Here is a 22,871-nt window from a genome sequence, read left to right as displayed (position 1 = left end):
TTTTTTTTTTTTTTTACCAGCACTCCACTAGTTAAGCTCCCATTTCCCAGTAAAACTTTTTATGACATTAGGTGAAAAATATCCCAGCAAATCACAAAGGGCTTTTATTCTCTTTTAATAGTTAATTTAGAATCAACTAAGGCAAAAGACACAAAAGAAAATTTACAGAGGAAAATCTAGATTACTATTTCCCATTGGATTTGGACATTTTCAAGTGACGGGAAAGGAGTATCCTGGGATTCACAGGGTTCACTTAAGATCAAAATTAATGTTTTTTAAAAGCATCTATCAGAACATCCTACATTATTGCAAAATATTAGTCCTGGTCTCCATGGGAATTTTTTTTTTTTAATTTGTTTGAGAAACAGAACTGTCCTAAAATTTTCTTCAACAGTATAACTGCCTTATTAAATCATATCCAGAAGAAAACTAATTTTCAGCCTTTCCTTTATATTAATTCTAGACAAGTTTTGTGAAGTTATATAAGAGATTTCATAAAGACTAATACATTGATGTTCTTTTTTTCAATGATTACCTCTCTCAATGCTTGCCCCATCATGGAACGAACCTGACAGAGCAATACGGAAGACATTAGTAACTAGATGAACCAGAAAATTTTAAGATCTAGCATTGGGAACATTTTAGTTACAGCAGCATTAAAAACAGACAGACAAAAAAAAAAAGCCAAATTAACTAAAGAGTTTGAACTGAATAACAGATGAAACATTTCAAATCTTTTCTTTCCTGTTCCAGAGAAGTAAGAAAAGTCTGGTGACCTTGAGAGGCCAAAGGTATAAATTCAAAGTTAAATAGTAAAGAATGAGGCCTTCGTTTTTCAAAAGATCACCTAATAGATTAACACACCCTAAAATGTTAATCAAGACTTCTGACTGTGCTTTTCAAAAAGCTGTTTGGCAAGTAGATCAAATTGATGACAATCTTACCATTAAAAAAACAAAGTTACATATATGCACAGCCCAAAATAAATTTCAAGGGATAAGAAACAACCAGATTTGTTTTAAAAGATAAAGGAGAAAAAGGTAATTGGCTTGAATAAAATCTTTTAAAAGAGAGATCAGAATAGTGGCAGAGAAAAACCAACAGTATCCTTTCATTTTTTTCTCCTATCTTTACAAAGTCACACATCTCTGCTCCAATGGGAAATAAAGTTATAATGACACCAAAGGAAAGAGTGTGATTTAATAACTTATATCAAAGGCTATTAGCTTCATATCACCAGCATTGATAAGGAGCAAGGGACTGGTGAAGTAACTGTCTAGCATAATGGATTAATTTGAGAGAAGGAAAAGAGAGAAAAACCATTTCCAGAAATTAGAGTAGTTTTCTTTCATGCTAATCAAGTTCAAAATTCAGATTAAACCAGCCCCATGAGAGAGTTCTGTAATAAAATATATCATATTCAGTAGAAAATCCATACTTCTCAAGTTTCCTTAAGAATAAGGTAAGGGAAATTACAGTCACAAACACATCTGCAGGCATCAGATGACTTTCTTATGCCACCATCTTCAACTTGCTCCCAGCTCATTCTTCATTTTATAATTTAGTTTGAAATTAACTCGGTGTTTTTTAAACATCCCCACTGCTTTTCCAAACCATCTTTGAAAATATTATGACTTCAGCTTCACAGATACAAACAAAACTACTCCTGGGAGGTCCAGAGTTCATTTATCTGAGCCTCACATCTCCCAAAGCACCAGTCATACGTGCAAAGAATATAGAGGGGTGGGGACCCAAAGATTCATGGAGCTCTAAGGGCTGAAGTCAACATCCCACCCTCCAGAAAAACATCCTTTTCCAGAACAAAGATTGCTGATGTTCACGGAGGGGATTGGACACGTAGGGACTAAGTTACAGACAACATTTCCAGCCTGTTCGTATTTCCTCGCATGAGGGATGGCATTCTCCCTGCTCATGAATCTCCTTACTAGATGTTATTCCTCATCCTAAACAACTAGCTTTTATAATAAGATAATTTTAAAATAGCCATGTTTGATATTAGTTTCAGGAGAGGCAATAAGACAGAAAAATAAAAGGATAGTGCTAGTTATTCCCTGCTAGTTTCTAAATATCTCCCTTAAAAGCTTTTATTCAAGCCAAGATACATTTTTTCCTCTTTATCTTTCAAAACAAATCTGGTTGTTTCTTCTCCCCTGAAATTCGTTTTGGGCTGTGCATGTGTGTAACTTTATATTTCTTATGGTAAGACTGCCATCAGTTTGATTTACTTCTTTGTATTAAAGCAGGTAATATGCCAAACAGCCTTTTTAAAACACAGTCTGAAGTCTTGACTAAGGTCGAGGGTATGTTCATCTGTTAGCTATTAGAATTAGTTTCCCACCTTTCCTTGCTGCCCTCTTGCAATGGCAAGGAATGTGGTGCATCTCAGGCTGTTAAGTTACAGGACACAGAGGCAGTAAAGCTGCAAATGGGTTGGACAGCTTATCATAAGGGCAAAAGGAAACTGTTTAAAAATCTACCATCTCTGCCATAAGACAACAGTTCAGTTTCCTGTCATCCCTTCGAACTCTGCCATGCTCAGCAACTACTAGTTTCCACTGGAAAATCAATGCTTTGAAAAGTGAGTAACACATCCAACATCTTTTCCACCACACTGTTGGGATTCTTCTCATAATTTATAACGTACTTTGAATGCTTTTTACCATAGCATTTTTTTTTTTTTTACCAGTTTGTTTCCTTTGCTTTGTACAAAAGATCACTCTAACTTTCTAAGGACTCAAAACAATGGTGCTGTTTGATTTATGACTAATTACCCAATGTCCTCATTAGCAAAAAATATCAATAGGTCATTCAGCACTTATCTTCTGGCCAATAAATTAATGAGGCAATAATGTATAAGTTGTAAAAAGAACGACAGTTCCCTTACTTTGGAAGTTTTTCCAGCATGGTCTTCAATTCTTCACATATGAGCTTGACAAGTCCATTCTTTATGTTACTATATGAAACATCAATCATGAAGATAAAGGCTGGTGGATTGGGAGGCTTATTCTTCTATAGGAAAGCAAATACATCACATAAATAGATATAAAGTAAATACATTGCATAATCAAATGTCAATACTCATCAGAAATTCTTGAAAGTTATCAGATGTTTCATTTAATATTTAGGATATAGCATCTGTGGAATTAAATCATTTTTCCAGAATATCTAGAGCATCTGGTTTCAGATGCTATTGAAAAGATAAAAGAAGTTGTTTATTTTTCAGGGTATGACTTGGGTCAGTATTGAATTAGACACTATTATGACATCTAGCACAGAAGGTTCACTTTTGCAAAGCTTTATTATTACAGTTGCTGAAGGGAAAGTACAGAATTACGGCCAGACTTGCTTGTAACTCTCTGCCTTACAGGTCGAAATATGTTTGGCACACTAACAAATTATACTAAAAAAGAGTACACATAATAGTGTTCGTTTTTGAAACTGTAATAAAACTTCATTAACTTGGATGTCACTATTTTAGACTCTCTTCTTCTATCAGCTCTTTCCATTTTAAAGATATGAAATTGTTTAGGAAAATATAACTGTATACTTTTAAAAACTGTACTTATTTTTAAGCACTGACCTAGTTTTTTACATATTTGTGGTAACATAGAATGTTAGGCCTTTTATCTGTTTAAAACAATCACTGTGACATACAGCAGCTGCTATGAAAATGTTTTTTAGTTGCTGGTCCCTTTACTGGCTGGTGTTCAAACAGCTTTTAGGAAGTGATCCTTCAGTTGCATCTTACAAAATATTTAGAAAAGAGAGCTACAGGCAAACAACTCTAGTGACCTACACTACAGAATAAAGAATTTAGACCAACTTAATTTTTAACTTTATAATAAATAAACAAAAATGTTCTAAAATTGTATTGTAACTATTTTAAAATTAGACAACAATGTCTGTAAATTATCTTACTGATTCATTCTATATCCACTACAAGGCTAGATATAACTTTTTAAAACAAAATCCTTCATTTTAAATAAAAACAAATTATAGGACTTAAAAATCATCATCCTGAAAACTTTTACCAAAATCAGACCAACAAAGAAATGAAGGAACTCTGTTATGTGAATATTTTTATTGCAAATCATTCCTGATTCACACCTACTTTAATTCACAGCATAGACTTATGCTGATTTATATCAGCATATATAATGGATGAAAATAACAACCATTTCCATTAGTTAAACCAAAACCTCTTTGTGACAAACCCAAGTGTGCTGTACCATTCTTGTAATCTCTTCTATCAGCATTACCAATTCCTCATGGAATATTTTCCATATCTCCAATTTGTACATTTCTACAGAAATGCTTCACTATAACTGGTTTTTGAAATATTCAAAATTAGTTCATCACTCCTCTAAATCACATTCTCTTCCCATTTCTCTATATGGGAATAACATCACTACATGCCAACTCAAGGTTTGAAAGTGTGAAATTAGATCGGGCTGTTCCTTTTCCTTCAATAACTGAGTCCCATTGTTTTCAGTTTCAGAATGATTCTTTAACGATGTTTTGGCCCATCCCTACTCATAACCATCTGAAAGCTTGTCATCTTGTGCCTAGGTAACTGTCAGGGCTTTATCATTAGCTTTCTTAATCTATTACCCTACCCATTCAACCCAGCTGGCTTTGTCCAGCCAAGCTTAACATGTATGTACTCTATAAAATGCTGGTTTTCTATGCCAGCTTACTAACACTGCCCTCTTTAAGGTCACTGAACCATCCAGACTGCAAACTACAGTGACTTGAAATAAAAATCCAGCTCTCATCCTAGATCTCTTCTATCTCTTTGCAACTTTAGGCACACCAGACCACTTTGGCTCTCTTAGCTGCCAGGACACTGGAACATCATCATCATTTCCTCTCCCAGTTCTCTAACTGTTGCTTCTGTTTTTTATTTTCTCATCTTTATCCAACTTCTCTCCTCCCACCCACGTCCATCACAGAAATCTTGTTCATTTGCTCAGTTTTAACCAGCACCTCTATATAGGCAACTCTTCAAATTCTCTCTGATCGTGATTCCTTTTGAGCTCAAGACCAGCATTCCAATTACTACACATCCATATAAAAGTTCTGCCAGCACTGTAGACTCAAAATTTTAGAGATTATGACAACATTTCTCCCACTATACTGGTCTTTCCTATAAGAAACTTATAAAAAACACAATAAGCTAAAATAACCTGGGCTTGAAATCTCTCTGTCTCCATGGATTTGTCCACCTCATTTAGCATCCACAACCAGTTAATTGTGAAGGCCCATGTGGCTCTTTTAGTTCCCGTAGCCAAATTTAGATCCTCAATTTCTCTTTTTCTATTATTTTTAATTGTGGCAAAGAAAACATAAAAATTGCCATCTTAACCATTTCAAGTGTACAGTTCAGTGGCATTAAGTACACTCACATTGCTGTGCAACCATCACCACCATCCATCACAGAATGCTTTTCAGCTTGCAAAACTGAAACTGTACCCATTAAACAACCTCTGTTTCCTCTCTCCAGCATCTGGCAATCACCATCCCATGTTCTGTCTCTAGGAATTTGACTACTCTACATACCTCATATAGAATCATTCCATATTTATCCTTCTTGTGGCTGGCTTATTTTACTTAGTATAACATCCTCAACATTCATCCATGTTGTAGCATGGGTCAGACTTTCCTTCCTTTTTGAGGCTGAATAATATTCCATTATACATATATACCACATTTTGCTTATGCATTCTTCTGTCGATAGACACCTGGTTGCCTCTTCCTTTTTGGCTATTGTGAATACTGCTACTATGAATATGGATATACAAATATCTTTTTGAGACTCTGCTTTCAATTATTTTGGGTATATACCCAGAAGTGAAACTGCTAGGTCATATGGTAATTCAATATTTTTTTTTTTTTTCACATGGAGTCTCGCACTGTCACCCAGGCTAGAGTGCAGTGGTGCGATCTTGGCTCACTGCAACCTCCTCCTCCCGGGTTCAAGCGATTCTCCTGCCTCAGCATCCCAAGTAGCTGGGATTACAGGCGCCCATCACTATGCCCAGGTAATTTTTATGTGTGTATGTGTGTATTTTTAGTAGAGATGGGGTTTCACTATGTTGGCCAGGCTGGTCTCAAACTCCTGACCTCGTGATCTTCCCATCTTGGCCTCCCAAAATGCTGGGATTATAAGGCATGAGCCACTGTGCCTGGCCGGTAATTCTATTTTTAATATTTTTTTGGGAATTATCATACTACCCTCATTTTCTCTTAGTTGGACAACTACATTAATTTCTAATGCACCCTTGCCTCTAATATCTCCTCTCATTATACAGACTGCTGTCAGAATAAACTGTCTGATGCTCAATATAGATCACAATGCTACCTTCTCTGAGAACAGGAAGTTAACTGAGTCCTCAGAGCCTAGCACAGAGCATGGCACCACAAAGAGTGTTCATTAACTGTTGACTGAGTTAATGGATGAATGAATGGAACCTTCACCTTCAATTGTTCTCATGGCCTACTGAATTAATGTAAGTTCTTCAATGGCCTGACACTCAAGACCTACCATGACACTCATTTAACAAACATGTATAAAAACCTAAGAAATCAAAGATACAATGCTGGACCCAGGGGAAAATAAAAAGATAGACTGTATCTCAAAACAACGTCCCAGCTTTATTTCCCATTATTCCCAATACGCGTTCTCCCAACAATTTAAGTGGCTGACATTTCCAAAATATCTCCTGTCCAGAAGTCACAGACTAGTGGGCTTAAGCCAAGAATTTGGCTGGAAAGTGTTTTGCTTGGCATAGTGTTTCAAAATATATTTGAATTTGAATGTGTTTTGAGGGAAGGGGGAATATACTCTGTAATTATCCTGGTCCACGTCACTTCATCTACAATGTCTGCCTAGCCCCTAAAGAAATCTGAGTAAGGCTGGGCGCGGTGGCTCAAGCCTGTAATCCCAGCACTTTGGGAGGCTGAGACGGGCGGATCACGAGGTCAGGAGATCGAGACCATCCTGGCTAACACGGTGAAACCCCGTCTCTACTAAAAAAATACAAAAAACTAGCCGGGCGAGGTGGCGGGCGCCTGTAGTCCCAGCTACTCGGGAGGCTGAGGCAGGAGAATGGCGTAAACCCGGGAGGCGGAGCTTGCAGTGAGCTGAGATCCGGCCACTGCACTCCAGCCTGGGTGACAAAGCAAGACTCTGCCTCAAAAAAAAAAAAAAAAAAAAAAAGAAATCTGAGTAAATTGTCAATATGTTTGTGAAACTGTTTCTGCTCACTGTTCTAGTTACCGTGTCCAGGCTCATAGTTTAATCAGCTCAAATGTCACTTCCTCTATGAAGCCTTCCCAATCCTGTTTTCTTATGGCACTATGATTATTCCATTCTTACAGCATTTATCATATTTGAGTTTATATCAAAATTATATACATTTCTTATCAGGTCTATACATTGTAAGTACCTTCAGAGCAGGTTTATCATCCTGCTAATTTTGTTATGCCTTACAGCACACAGACAAGTACCTTAGACATGTTAGGCATCTGGTAATGCCAAAGTGAATTAAGTGAAGAAACTACATTTTTGTTCAGAAAAAAAAAAAAAAAGAAAAAAAAAAGCTGACTTGGAAGGAGACTTCACATTTCAAGTACACTTTACATGTAGATATATTCCATAAACTTATTAATGACGAACTCTCAGTTATATGACAAAGCTGAGGCCTTTTTTTTTCCAAGGCAACTCCAGGATGATTGTGTTAATACTTGCTCACGTATACACAATGTACTGATTAGAAAATAGGGCTTCTGTGGTCACACAGATACGGTTTTCAGTCTGGTTCCATTACTTTCTGGATGTATAGCCTGAAGCTGGCACTTACGCAGTCTCTAAGCCTAAGTTTCCTCAAATAATGATGGTACGCACCACATGGGTTCACCGTGAGGACTAAATGATATGATACATAGAAGGAATTTAGCCTACAGCTTGACACATGGTAAATGTTCAATAAATGTTAATTTTACTATCTAAAATCAACATTAAGATGAGCCAAGATGAATAGGAAAATGTGATTTTGTAATTCCTCTTTCCAAGTGCATGGTGTAAAAAATACACGTACAAATTAAATAAGTTTTTTCATTGTCTGAAAAGCTAAGCCAACTCATCATTATACTTCATTTACATTTTAAATTATAATTAAATTTGAAGATGTTTACAGCATATTTATTATGAACTTTACTTGGAATAATAAAAGGAAGATTATGCTTACAAAAAGTTCTTCAAAATGTACAATTTTTATTTGGTTCCTTGCCTGGCTGGGCGAGATTTCCCATCAATTAGACTTCTGGAATATTTCCAGATAACAGGGTTTGAAGATACTAAGACTTTTGTTCCCAGAAACAGATTTGACTCTCTGCCTAAGTTTCTACTAAAAAAGCATATAATCAAGATCATGTCGCTTTTTTGGCAGAGAACTAGAAACTGAGAGCAGGGTTAGATTTATACTATGGTTGCAAAGATCAGCGAACAAATTTTCCATCATTAGTTACAATAGCTTTCCTACATTTAATTAAAACATTAAATGTCTGTGTGTTGCCCAATGATTCTCCTTCAGTTAACAGCAATTAGGAACACATAAACTGTCCAAAAGTCACTGTATTTTAGGACATGCTTCTTGCCTAAAATAAAGCATCTGTAGCAAAAATATTCCTAAATTTCCTCAAGTATGTTCAGATGTTGCAACATCTTAAACTAATAATGCATTACATTTTAACAACTAGTTCTGTGTAATATATTGCAAAATAATCATATGAAGCAGTAAAATAAATGCAATAAGTTATGTTAACAGAAAAAATTTTAAGGCCCAGTCAACTGAAAAAAATTCTAGTTAGGAAAAATGTTCTTTATCATCTATACTCAATAGATGACTGATCCCCTTGCAAACATCTATGAAAGAAATCCGTGGGTCAGAAGCTGTTTTCTGGGAATTGGGCATTAGTAGGCACTCATTTTTAGAAGAGAAAATAAGAAAATAAGTTAGAATGACCCTGTTTCTCCAAGTCCACACATGGTGCTTCAGATATGTGCTGAAATGCAAACGATACCCAAGAAGATATGATTTTCAAATCAGTGAAGAATTTTAAAGCCCTGCAAGGTACCCATAATGGTGTCATTGTGATACTGGACAAAGGAAATGGCTAGTCCTGGGAATAGTGATATCCACAAATTCATTCTTTTATTCATTCCACACATACTGATCAACTCCTATCCTGTGGCAGATAGTGTGGTAAATGTCATAAAGATGACTAGGATATCAGAATCTATGAAGATGGCAGACATGTAAGAAGATTTAAATTCCATGGGGATAAATGCTAAAATAGAGATATATACCAAATTCCGTGAAAAAACAGAAACTATAGTAAATAATTACCATGATAAAGACAGAGAAAGTTGCATATGCATACACACAATAAAATTTCAGCCAGGCATTACAGAAAAGGGAGGGGTTTGCCAGTTGGGGTATGTATAGATGTGACAGGAGAATGGAAAGATATTCTGGTCAAATGAACATCTGGTATAAAGGCATGGAATTGTCAAAGGGGCTGAGTTCAGAGTACATTGTGAAAAGTTTTGTATAACTGAAGATACAGCTGAGGTGATAGTTTGGGGGGCAATGCTTAACGGCCTTATAAAGAAAGCTAAATCTTTTTAAATTTAATTTTTTAGAAAAGAAATAACCAATAGAGGTTTATGGGAGGCAGTGAGTGTGGGGGCGTGTCTTATGGTCACATTATAGAGCAGAAAAATCAAAGGCAAAGATCTCAGCCTGCTGAGATAGACAGTGTAAGGGGGATTCTGAGAGCCCAAACCATTGTGGTAGCAACAGGAGTGAAGGGAGGTACAGAAACACGTCAATAGTCCTACTAACAAGTTTGGTTGAGCTCTTCTCTTGGATGGGAAGTTTTCTGAGACTCTTTACAGAATAAGGGAGGCAGAGGCACCATACGGAGCTATTGCATTAAGAACCAGCTATATTCTGTCTGGCAGGGAACAGAAATTATTATTTTCTATTTCTGACACCACATTTCAGTTTTTAAAAATAATCCCTCCAGTAGATGGCTTGGCAGTTGAATCATGTTAACAACCTAGAAGATGGGATCTGTGTGTTATGCATTTCTATCACTCCACGGTACCACAAAATGCTTTGTTTGCGAATCAAGAGTCAGTTCGTTACATATGAAAGTTATTCACTTGAATTTAACATCAATGTATAAACACTTGAAGTTCTGGGAACACTTACTCTGCAATAATCCAAAGTGGCAACATATTCATAAGATCCTAGAGATAATTCTGGTTTCTCATAGTGGTCCAGTCTTCTTCCAATGTGGTCCAGATGTTGGAAATAGAATGGTGGAACTAATAAAAACAAAATAGGAAAGAAAATATTTTGTTTTCATAAACAGACAATTTAGTAAGTTCTCAAAATTTATTATGGGAGGAAAGGAGTTAGCATCAGAAAAAATGTATTTTAAAGCTGGAATGTAGCATACCGTAAATACCTACTATTTTAAAAATATGTCTTGGAAAAGAGGAGGGTTCCTCTTCTAGAAGTTATTGATGACAAAGAACGTTTATGATTTAGACCATCCTAGAGAAACAGGGTATAAAAGTATTGGTGTTTTTAAGTTGTCACAACCCAAATTCAATTGTCCCCATTTTATTACCTCTTTTAAAAAGAATTCTGACTTTTCTATTTGAATTTTTAATATACCTAACAGAAATAAACATTCGTTATTTGAACTATACTATGAACTACAATATTTATTATGCTTTAATTAAGAGATGTCTTCACCCATGTGGAGTTTGCATGGTAATCTTTTAATGTTTGGGCTTAAGAGTGGAGAGGATTACTGTATTAGGGAAAGACTACACCACTAAGATCTCAGCTAAGGAACTTTAATTTGATTCAAATGTCTAAGAAGGTTAGTTCTGGCAAAGATCTGGAAGTCATCCAATAGCACAGGAACACTTATGAGTCACATACTGAACACTTGGACAAATATGGCCTGGTATCTCTGTAAAAACGAACTCCTGTTGCCTTGAGATTAATAGGGCTGGCTACTAAACCACTGCCAATAAAAGTATTCAGAAAAACTACCAATGCTCTGGTTTTAAGCTTTTTGTAAAGAACAACATTACCATTGTAAAAACCATACAAATAATGCATCTCATTTTTAAATCAACAATTCAGCATTATTTATTTTTAGCTGTGAAACTGACATAAGATTAACAAGACTGTTTTCTGAGGTTGTTCTCTTTAAAAAAAAAAAACCCTACTGAGGCTTGATTTTTCTATGTTGTTACTGTATCATGGCCATTTCTTTTAAAGTAGGTTTTATAAGGCTCTTATGCACATATGGATCTCTGAATTTGGAAGATTCAACTTCTTGAAAAGATTACAGAAGTAGAAACTGACAGGCTCAGCTGAGCTAAGTAAGCTTTGAGGGTCTTCAATTGCTATTTTGCTACATTTAGATGAGATGGAGGACGCTGCCTTGGCTATCTTAGAATGCATAGTACAGTAGTTTCCACATAGTATAACATACAATTCATTCTCATCTACACACAGAAATGTAATATGTGAAATGTTTTCCTTTTAAATTTTATTTTATATTCATTAGCATTTAATATTGTCTATCATATTTTATAAGCCAACTTTCAAGTCATACCACAAATCATGCACTACCCTTTGGCCCCTGTCTTCCTGCATGTCTCTGACCATACACACTCCCCACTGGGCAATCTCTGGACACTTTGCAAGGAAATAAGAGTGGAACCACGAAAGCAAGCCTGCTGGATCCTTTCTAACTCCAACAAACCTCTGTCTTTGTTAAACCTAAATGAAGAAGATAGGTGTCAGCATACATCTATGGGAGTCCGGCTTCCTTACAGGGACAAATATTTAAGCCTAGTATGAATAACTCTATTGGAAAATAAACATGGCAGCTTCCTAGGAATGGATACCTGAGGGAACATAATCTGCTGTGTTGAGATACAAGAATTCTGAGTCGTTTTTCTCTTCCTGGAAGTGGCTGGGCCTTTTAAGGCCCTGAGCCGACAGACACTTTGGGTAGGAGGCCAAAGAGTCACAGCAAACTGAAGATCCTTGCTGCTCTTCATGGTGGGTATGATTTTGGTCACCTTTCTAAGAAAGTTGGGGGCTTGGGTGAAGACATCTGAGGAGCTGGTGGGCTCGCTGGAGGACTCTGTCCAAATGCTTTGGGAGAAGCCTCTGTCCCTTCTCAGGATTTTTTTCCTCTAAAACTAAAGCACAGAGAAATGAATTGTCACAGGGTTCCTGAAATCCAGGTCCCAAGACTGAATGATAGCCATGAATTTGGATGCAGATTTCATCCAGGTTGAGAGAGGAGACAAGATATTCCTTAGAAAGAGAAGTAAGGGTAGAGAACTAACAGAATCTGGTCTCAATGGGATATCCAATTTGCACTGCGTGGAAGCCACAGTTAATGCAAGGAGAGAGACGTACCAAGAGGCTTAGGCCATAGTCTGGGATGAGTCTAGAAGCCAATGATTCAACTCCACAGCAACGTGAATTTAAGAACTGACCAAAGGTCTGCACGAGAAGCACTTGCAAGGCCAGTCTCTGGCACCCTAAGTTGGGTAAAGTCATGGACTGTGTGTGTGCGAGATAAGAGGGCAGGGAAACAAGAAGGCAAGCAGCGCTCTCCCAGCAAAGAATGCTCACACAGGCAAGATGCCATGAATGAACGATGTAGGAGGAACACTGTCCCCAGCTCAGTTGGCATCAGGGAGTAGCCAGCACCCATGTGTAGAACCACGTGTTCACAGGCAGACAGTGCTATATGTTCTTCAGATCTAATTACCTGCAGGGAAGCCTGTCTACAAAGATAAGAGAGAAGAAAACTCATAATAATCATCACATGGTTCAAAAAATGTCAATGAAATAAGAATGTTCTCAGCCTCAGTATGTACCTCATTTAACAACAAATAATGAAAAATACAGAGACATGTTATAAATGTAATAAATGTGAGAACACTTTCAGCAATGCTGCAGTTTTCTTCAACATCAGTAAATTCGTACCGGAATAAAACAAAATACAATGAATATGGGAAAGCCCTACGTTCCTTCCTCCTTAAACAATCCAATATTTACATCAGCGTGGAAAAAAAAAATCTATATAAGTGTTAAAGCCCTTGGTTATACCTAAGCTTTTCCTAAGTATCAATGAGCTCATATTCAAGAATAACCTTGAGGAGTGAAAAAAGAGGAGACGTCTCCCAAGTTTATCATCTGTAATCACAAGAGGTAAAAATCTTATTTTCTTTCTCACTGAGGCTTTATGGAAGGGGATTAAGAAATAAAAATTTTCTCCCTACATTTAGTTTTCTAAGAAACATTTCAACTTCCATGTGTGGCTCATGTAGTTACCTAAGGTTCAAAGGGGCTTAAATTTCCCAAACAGAGCCTGTCATAGTTGGTTTCCTTCTAGAGAAATTATAAAGAAGGTACTGCTATATAGAAAAAAAGAATGTATGCTTTTCCTAAACTAAGAAGTACAACACATTTGACTTAATAAAGAATTTCACAAAGAGCTTTTAACGGCACTGCTTACCATCATTCACACAGTTGCAAAATCCACACTGATATCTTCTTCCTCCTTCGATGAACTGCATAAATGGGCACATGTAGGCCTTGCACCTGTTGCATCTGACTGGTCCACTCTCACCGTGATTTACCAAGTAAAGGGGACTCTATGGAGAAACAAGAAAAATTAAATGAACAGGTGAGTGTAGGATTTCTAGGTATTATAATTTGGAAAGTCTTTTAATGGCAGTTTTTTTTTCTTTTTCTTTTTTTTGTTTTTTTGAGACAGAGTCTTGATCTGTCACCCAAGCTGGAGTGCAATGGCATGATCTTTGCTAACTGCAACCTCCGCCTCCAGGGTTCAAGCGAGTAGCCTCAGTCTCCCGAGTGGCTGTGATTACAGATGCCCGTCACCACACCTGACTAATTTTTGTAGTTTTAGTAGAGACAAGGTTTCACCATGTTGGCCAGGCTGGCCTCAAACTCCTGACCACAGGTGATCCACCCACCTTGGCCTCCCAAAGTGCTGGGATTACAGGCATGAACCACTGCACCTGGCCTAGTGGCAATTTTTAAGGAACTCAACTCTTAGCTTTTGCCCCAAGACAGTAAAAATGTCTTTATTGATAACACATGAATTCAAAGCCATAAGATGTTGTCCAGAATATTCAAACAAAAGTTAATTTAAGTTTATCTCATTTATAAGGATATATCAACATATGTATATTTATGTCTATGTGTGTATGCATATTTGCCAATATGTGTGTGGAGACAGAACATACAGGGATGGTAATAATACCTAATTATTCTTACATTATAAACATTCTACACAACTTGCATCACACATTTTGCTAAGTTTCTTCATAGATTATAAATAAAGAGAGTTAGGTCTGATTTTAGACATTCTAGTTTGCATAGCAGTATGCTGCCTACATAGTTCCCACAAAGCACATCAACTATTTCTTCAAAAATGCAACTATTTGAAGAAATACGCAATAATGTTCATTTATTTAGGCAAAGAGGCTGATTCTACCTTTTCTGTTACTTTATCAGAAAGAAATGTTTCACAGAATACTCACAGTGTGGCTGGCCATGCTTTGCCAGAACTGAAAAAATAAATCATTCAATTGCTTCTTCCTCATAAACATACACAGAAAGCATGATACATCTTTTACAGTTTAAAAGTAAAAAAGTTCAGCATTAAGTCTGCTTTCCCAACACTTATGGCTTTCAGGAGAAAACCACAGAGATCCTTGTTTTTGTAAATCTCCTTAAAGATAACATTTAAAGAAAAACTTGAGAATTGCAGGCTTTGGTATGTCAATTTAATTTTTCTTTACTGAAAAAGATATAAATAAAGCAGACTGCTTTTGAATGGAGGCCTGAAGAGCAGGAGGTCAGTGGGGTGGCGGTATCAGGCTGTTTTCTGCTCTAGTCTTAGAAAACCAAGATCCCCCATTGTCCCTGCCCAGATGTTCAACATGAAAGCTGAGGTTTCAGAAATCAGTTGGGAGGTCTCAGAGTAGAAAAAAACAGGTTTAACACAATACTCAAAAGAATCAGGGGAAGGATTTAATTTTTTTCTTTAATCATTCCCCTCTATTTCTGCATTGCCCTCTTCCTCACTTCTTGCCTCAAGAAAGCCAGAAGACAGATTAGATTTTCTTGTTTATGGTCGCTTCTGATCCACAGCACGGGCCTGACTCTGGTGCCCCACTGGTAGGGGTTGTGACAAGGATTAGGTGAGTAATACATGTGCAGTTCACAGCATTGTGCCTGGCAAAAAGTAACTGGAAAATTTTTATCCGGAACAGTCTTTCCTCTCTCAAAACCACTCAGCTCAGGACAGAGTCATCTTTGACAGGAGGATAAGTATGAGATGGGCTTCAGGTCCTGAAGGCTACCTGGTCAGTTACTGTAAACCATTATTGTAAAAATGATCTAGAAGACAGAGAATAAACTTTCAGGAGATTCTGATACACTCTAATGGTTAAAAGTTGAGAGGCAGAATGCATTTTTAAAACACTCTAGGAATTTTATTTAAATACACAGTCACACATACAGATTCAAATAGCTGATGTATACACCACTCTTTCAGACAAACTTTTTGTTAGAAAGGCATATAGTGACAAATGTTTGTTCTCTTCAGCTGGTAATAGGAAGAAATTATTTGAGGAGGCAATAGAGAAGCAAAAACATGCAGGTACAAAAAAAGATTCTTAGAACAATAAATGCAGAGCTAGAAGAATAACAAGCGGGAGAATAAGAACCTGCTGTTCAGGTAGCTTCCACTGGATTAAAAGTGCAATTACCAATCATGACTCCAGTTACTGCTCTGTTCCACAACTCCAACCTCTGAGATCAGGAGATGCTTTCAGAAGTTAAAATTGGGAGAAATTCTGCAGTTTCCATTCACTCAGCCAAGTTTACTTTTCTCATCCTTTTATTTTCAAAAAGTTCAAAGGCTGTAACAAATCCCCTGATTTTAGAAACCAAATATGATCTAATTATTTGCTAGACAAGCCAAAAGTAATGGAAGGAAATTTGACCTTATTATCACTGATATGATTTGCTCAAAGCCAGGCCCAGCCCAAAGTTACTGTGAAATTGTCCGCAACGAACACCTATGCATTCCAGTCCTGGCAGATTCAAACTTGCAGGACTGAAAACGAATGTCTAACAAGAAACTGGAGTCAAGTCATGACTGTGTCTAGGCTATTAAATACACTTACAGTTTTTTCAATTTTCACTTTTTTAGAAACCAGATGATGGATAGGTAAGTAAGGTCTTCAGACAACTGAGGTGACAGTAAAGAATGTTAAAAGCTTTTTAACTGTTTACATTTTGTTTTCAGGCAACGGGGCAAGGGCTTCTAAATTACACTGGCTTGTTTCATCTCTCTCAGGCCATGTTGAAAACCATCAGAGATTTCCTTTTGCACTCTCCAGATGTCGGCTTATCTGCACCACAGTAGTGTGCATAAGCTCATAAATAGCTAACCTTACTTTTCTTTTGAGTTCGATCTTGGCGTGTATGGCTTTTTAAAAAAATCAAATTACTTTTCAAAAAATTGCCTAAAGTTATCTTTTTTCCTTACCAAGGGAATTATATTTACCTCAGAAATATTTTCCGATTTTAAAAATTTTGTTTACAAATATACTTTAATATTTAGCTCTTAGTATATCGCTGTCTGCCCTTTCTTTTCTGTTTTTCTCTTAAGTGGAAAAGGAAAAGGATAGAAAGACTGGCTATAAAAACCTCACCTGGCTATTGTTTGGCTCTGGCCCTGTGTGGCATGCGTTTACACAACATGAAAGTGATAGGGAGGCTGAGGAAAAATGTGAATCTTTTCCTCGTATTTTTGGATTAACGGGGTGTGCCAAATACTACGCTGATACTAATTTTACTAAAAGTGTTTTAATTGAATAAAATGCATCTCTTGTGTATGCATATAATACTGGTTGATTTTGGACCACAAGTGAGAATATCATTCTAAGAAATGAGGCTTAGTACTAAAATGATATCCAACAATTAAGAAACAAAACAAAACAACTTTTGATTATTTTTTCATATAAAAGAAGTAGACATCAACATGTATCTACCAATACCTTCTTATACCTCTAGTAAAATTTTAAGTCTTATTTGAATACATTATCACTTTTCCAAGTATTCCTGCCATTCTCTTGGGTAACTTTAACATTTGTACCACAGGTACCTTTGAGGGACTTACAGTGTGGCAGAGTAGAAAGACAGTAAACAAAAAAGTACACACAAATGCAATGAAAAAAAACAGGGTATGAGGAGAAACAATACTTGGGAGAACATTATAAACAAGAGCTCTTTTTAAGGCCCTTTTCAGCTTAGAAAGGCGATGCTAAACTGTTCACAGATTCTATTTCCAAAACAAACACAGATGCTCAAAGAAAATAAAGTACAGTGTAGAAGACCCATCATGAAAAATCTGTATCAAGTTTGTAGGCTGTGTGTATTTTTGTTTTGGCATCTATATTATTAAGAAAAATCTGAATACCCAAGCCTCGCTACAGTATTTCTGTTTTAGGAAAATAATGAATTGCAGTGAGGAACTAAAGAAAGCAGCTAAATACCAAAGTGTTTTTATCCCATAGATCCAATAGGTGGCACTGTGCAACGAAAAATTAAAGCTGTACACATCTTATCAGTAGGCAAGAAAACCACCAAGATAATCATGCTACATTTATTACATGTAACTCTAATAGCTTTTAACTGAACTCGCTTTTCTTGAAGAAACTTTTGATAATGGTTTAAAAATATTCTGGGCCAAACAAAATACAAATAAACATGGAATACAAGACTATTTTATGCATACATTGTATAGAAACTATAGAATGTGCCAAATTTACTAATAGCCAAGAAAAACTTATTTTTAAAGTTCCTAATCCTCTGCCGACTTTCCTTGAGTATGTGTAGGGAAACAGAGGTGTGGTTGGGATAGGGAGCCACAGAGTGGAGCAGGCAACCTAATGACGGCCTGGGAAGCAGAGAGAACAAGGGCACAAATGCCCTGCTGCCCGCGTCCATGCCCACTCCCCACATTAGCCATCATGGTGCAAAATAACAAAGCAACAGTGACATCTGGTGCGTCCTGGCACTTGGCAGTACACTGCGATGAAGAAAAATGATTTTCTAAAGCAAACGCCAGCTTCCCGTTGGAACATCCTATCACAGACATGGCGCTGGTAAAGGGCAGAGACAGAGTAGCCAAAGCCCAGATTTCAGGAATACTCTGAATGAGTAATGTCATATCTGCCCACACCCAGGACACTGCTGGGTGAAACTGGGCCCATCTCTCCTTTCTTCTCTCATTTGCCCACTACCCACTCTCCTTATCTTTCAGCACTAGAGTTCATGTAAGTTCTAATATACACATACAAACTCTTCAACTACCTACTTTCCCCTCTAACACTTATTCACTAATTTTTTTAAAAAAATTATTTTACATTTTCAATGTATAGTTCTTCCTCCCCTTCTTTTTTTTTTTTTTTTCTCTCTTTATTTCCTTCATTAGAAGTCTTCAGGAAAGTAATCAGCGTCCTGGGACTCTACAGTTGTCCCCACAGCACCAATATTCTACTTTACAAAGTGCCTGAAGGAAATACCTTGGCTAAGCAGTTACTGGTCATGGGAAAGAAATTTTTACCTACGATGAGACCTAAATAAGATGAGAAGATTTAAAGTAAGACCTGTCAAAATGTTACACAGTTTTCCAGCCTGATTAAGGATCATATTCAAGCATCAACCTGTATTTCCCAGGAAATCACTGTAAATGTATCTCTCTAGCAGCAGTGATTTCCTATTGGCAATGTAACTTTGGCAAGCCGCTACTTCTCGGAATTGGAGTGCTGCTTCTGTTTTGGAGCTGTCTCAAGAGGAGGTCAGTTGGTAATTTGGATTAATTGGGGGATATAAGTAGAAGCATGGAAATGGTATGTGAAAAGATAATCCAGAACCTGTGATGAACAACTACCCTTTAAAAATGTTAAACATTCAGACTATTAGGCATGCTGGAAGATGAGCAGAGTCAGTCAGATTCCCAAAGGATTATGCCCAGAGGCTAAAAGGAAAAGAGTCTGTATCAACTGCATTCATTAAAGACATTTCCATGTGAAAGAGACATGAGAAGCAGCTTATATGTGCTTTCTACTTTTAGCTTTACCATATATGACATTCACTAGGCCTACATGGACAAAAAAGGTACATACAGTTCAATAGGCTATTTACTGTACAAGGGCTTTTGAGAGAGCAGTACTATTCTAGTTAGGCTTTTTAAAATAAGTGTGAAATGAAAGAATATTTTCTGAATTAAAAAATAAAATCCTATCATGTGTCTTCTAAAAACAAACAGAGCTTGAGGATAAGACAATACATTGTATTAGTTCTAAGAATATATTTATATTTTTAAAAATAATATTTATTTTAAAAATTTAATGTTTTTAATTGGTTCTTCTTAACCTAAAACTTTGCTTCTTTGCACTTTCAGAAGATTATAGTTTTGTTAGCTTGTTAGTGACACTTGGGAGATTGTTTTCCCTTTTTCCTTTGAACAATACTCTTAGAGAGTCTATTTGTTCTGTGTCTACAGCTTGTATTAGATTTGGATACCTCTTTAATTTGGAAGTTAGTTTTTTATTTTTGGGTTTCTTTACATTGAAAAATACTGAAAATTTTTACTGAATCAGGCTTTTCATAATAAATGTAAGAGCATAACTATTATCTTTATGGTCTTATGGTCATTTGTAGTTTAAAATGCTCTCATTTATAAAATCTCAATTTGATATTGAGGAGCTAACAACCCAGGGAGTGGGGAATTCCCATCCACATTGTTCAGAGGAATGCAAGGTCAGTGAGTGATAGGAAGTGACTTGTGCAACAAACTGCAGAGCTATAGCTTGAATTCTGATTTATTCCAACTATTTATGTCCTCTATGCTATATGTGCAAGAAACAGCTTGCAGACTGGATGTGTAGAAAAGCATACGGTTTCAGAGAAAGGTACCATTCTCACTGGTCTGTGACGTGAATGAAGCCCTTAAACCATGCTTCCTGGTAAGCATTCTAATTGTCTCTGGTCATTTCTCTCATTCTCTATAGGAGCTGCCATATACCTTTGCATCCTTATTAAGCTCTTCCCCATAAGCTCCTTCTCCACCTCCCTTGGCAGTTAAATTTACATTCTTCTTCACAAAGAAAATAGAAAACCTCAGGTAAGAACTTTCTTGCCTTTCCCCACTAATTTACCAGCATCTCTCCAACATTTTCCTTTCTCTCCTCCTGTTACAATGGAAGCGGTATCCCCTCTCTTCTGACTTCTCAGAGACTTTGTCTAATCCTGTACCATGTCTAAATCTGGCCCCTCAAGATCCTTTCATCCACAAGGGAGAATTATATTTTGTTGTCTAATTCCAGGCCACTTGCAGGTGACACATTTAATTGCTATATGGTCCCATATAACCTTGTGCCTGAAAGCACTCATAACACTATTTTACTTTTCAAAACCACTACTGCATTCTCAAATCCATGACTCACAGGTCCAGCCTGTTTACTGTTGTATCTCCTGTAGCACAATACCTGAGTCAGTCAATGGTTTCTGAATGAACAAACACAATATCTCAGGTACCCACAAATACACGCTCAGGATAACTTGTGATAAGTACTAAAGCAAAAGGTAAAAAAAAAAAAAAAAAAACCAGAAGAAACCTTCAGAGGGGTCAGGAAAACCTTCATTCAAGGAAGATATGGACACTTATGAGAAGCTATTTGTTCACTGAAAGAGAGAAGGTGAGAACAGTGAGAACAGCTTAACAACCAGTGAGAACAGCTTAACACAGGAAGAAAAACCCAGGGTTTGTTGGTGACCAGCAGGCAGGTAGCCTCGAACAGCTGGGCTGAAGGGAGATAAAGAGAAAGGCTGGAGTGATTTTGAGGAGAGCCTTCAAGGCCAGGTAGGGTAGCAGTACATTGACCCAGCAGGTTTCAGACAGACACACACACACCCCTACCTAAAATCGGTTGTTACTACATGGTAGGAATTCTGATAGACGTTAGTAAGATATTTCACCATTCACTAAAATGATACCCTTGGAAAAATAGTACATTTGGTATAAATTTTGAAACCTGCTTATAAATTAGCAAATTCTATCACATGTTTTAACATTATCATGAAGGGTTATAAGAATTTTTGTTTGTTTCATCATCTCGTATTTCACTCAATTCATTAAATTCTTGGGTTTATTTTTTAAATAAACTCAAAATATGTTTGAATACTGTGAACAATTTTTAAATTAAGTTTCTAACTAAAAAACTTCACCCCTTAACAGCAGTATGTTAGTTTCACCTTCACCACTGATCCCAAGGGCCTACATTACAGAGTAAATTCTCAATAAATATTTGAATGGATGACAAGGAAGAGAGATAGGAAAGGAGTGAGGGAGGGGAAAACTGAAGGAAGGGAAGCGGAGGGGAGGGGAGTGGAGGGGAGGGGAAGGGGTGGGAGACAGAGAAGTTTCCTTTGGAATTGAGGATACCTGCTAGTTCTTTTATCACAGAAGATCTGGGTGTAATGAACCCTAATGTGCTTTCATCCCAAAATATGCACTGATAACTATATTTGGAGATTCATCTCTTGGAATGGCCAAAAATGCTTTAAAGCAAGCACAGCTGTGACCTTTCTACCCAGGCCTCTAACGCCAGGAGGGCTTTTTGGTGGGAAGGTCACGTTAAACTGCACACTGAAGTCTATGAAAGGGCAGCTCCTGGTGAGAGGGCATCCTTAGTTTCAGAAGGGAAAATAAATACCAACGCAGTTAAGAGAGCACCCTAATCGGGTTTCCTGTCCTAGTTCATAACTAAACTATCAATGGTAGGTAATGATTCTTAAGCAAAAAATGGTCTGTTTGGATCGGGTTATGCTGACATAGTGTTGCAAGTTATGGGCATATTTGCAAAGATCAGCATTATTTCTCTTGCTAGAACAGATGTTTAAAACTTCCGAGTAAGATACTGTCTCTCCAGAATTTTACACTTGAGCAACATTTTGCCACATTTCTTACAATCTTCGACCTATTATAATTTATCTTTTATCTCTATGGGAAAATTAGATGTTGTCTAGTTACAGACCACTAGCAGAAAACATACTTCATTGTTGCAACAATGCACAATGTTCTACAGAAGATTAATATATCTTAAACTAGAAACCCTTCTATATCTAGTGTTTTTTCTTCTATGACAGAACAATTGGCAGCTTTCTGCTCCTCAAAGGAAAGTTGTGAAATACTCTAAAGATAAAAGTGTTCAAAATAATAAGCCCAGAGGCAAACTATCTTTGTCTCTCTGGCAGAATTATAAATTAGTCAAAGCATTCCCTCCATTAGTCTTACTTCTTTATAAGGCCATAAAAAGAGATTTCCCTCTATGTGAGGGTCTGAATTTATTTATTCATTTATTTTTTACTATACTTTAAGATCTAGGGTACATGTGCACAACGTGCAGGTTTCTTACATAGGTACACATGTGCCATGCTGGTTTGCTGCACCCATTAACTCGTTATTTACACTAGGTATTTCTGCCAATGCTATCCCTCCCCCCGCCATCCACCCCCAACAGGCCCCCATGTGTGATGTTCCCCAACCTGTGTCCAAGTGTTCTCATTGTTCAGTTCCCACCTATGAGTGAGAACATGCAGTGTTTGGTTTTCTGTCCTTGTGAT

At 37.0% G+C, this 22,871-nt stretch overlaps 1 protein-coding gene across 1 annotated transcript in view; it reads right to left on the bottom strand.

The window, feature by feature from the left end:
- Window positions 1-22,871, bottom strand: part of SEC24D (SEC24 family member D) — a 109,761-nt gene that overhangs the window by 30,133 nt on the left and 56,757 nt on the right. Inside the window, exons 9-12 of the mRNA XM_011952714.1 lie at window positions 13,657-13,795; window positions 10,302-10,417; window positions 2,906-3,030; window positions 2,345-2,368 (exon numbers count right to left, since the gene is read on the bottom strand). Coding sequence (XP_011808104.1) covers window positions 2,345-2,368; window positions 2,906-3,030; window positions 10,302-10,417; window positions 13,657-13,795 — 404 coding nt within the window. The remainder of the gene's footprint in view (window positions 1-2,344; window positions 2,369-2,905; window positions 3,031-10,301; window positions 10,418-13,656; window positions 13,796-22,871) is intronic.

Source organism: Colobus angolensis, unplaced genomic scaffold, assembly GCF_000951035.1.
Source record: "Colobus angolensis palliatus isolate OR3802 unplaced genomic scaffold, Cang.pa_1.0 Scaffold345, whole genome shotgun sequence".
Taxonomy (NCBI): Eukaryota; Metazoa; Chordata; class Mammalia; order Primates; family Cercopithecidae; genus Colobus; species Colobus angolensis.
This window is presented reverse-complemented; position numbering and strand designations above follow the sequence as displayed.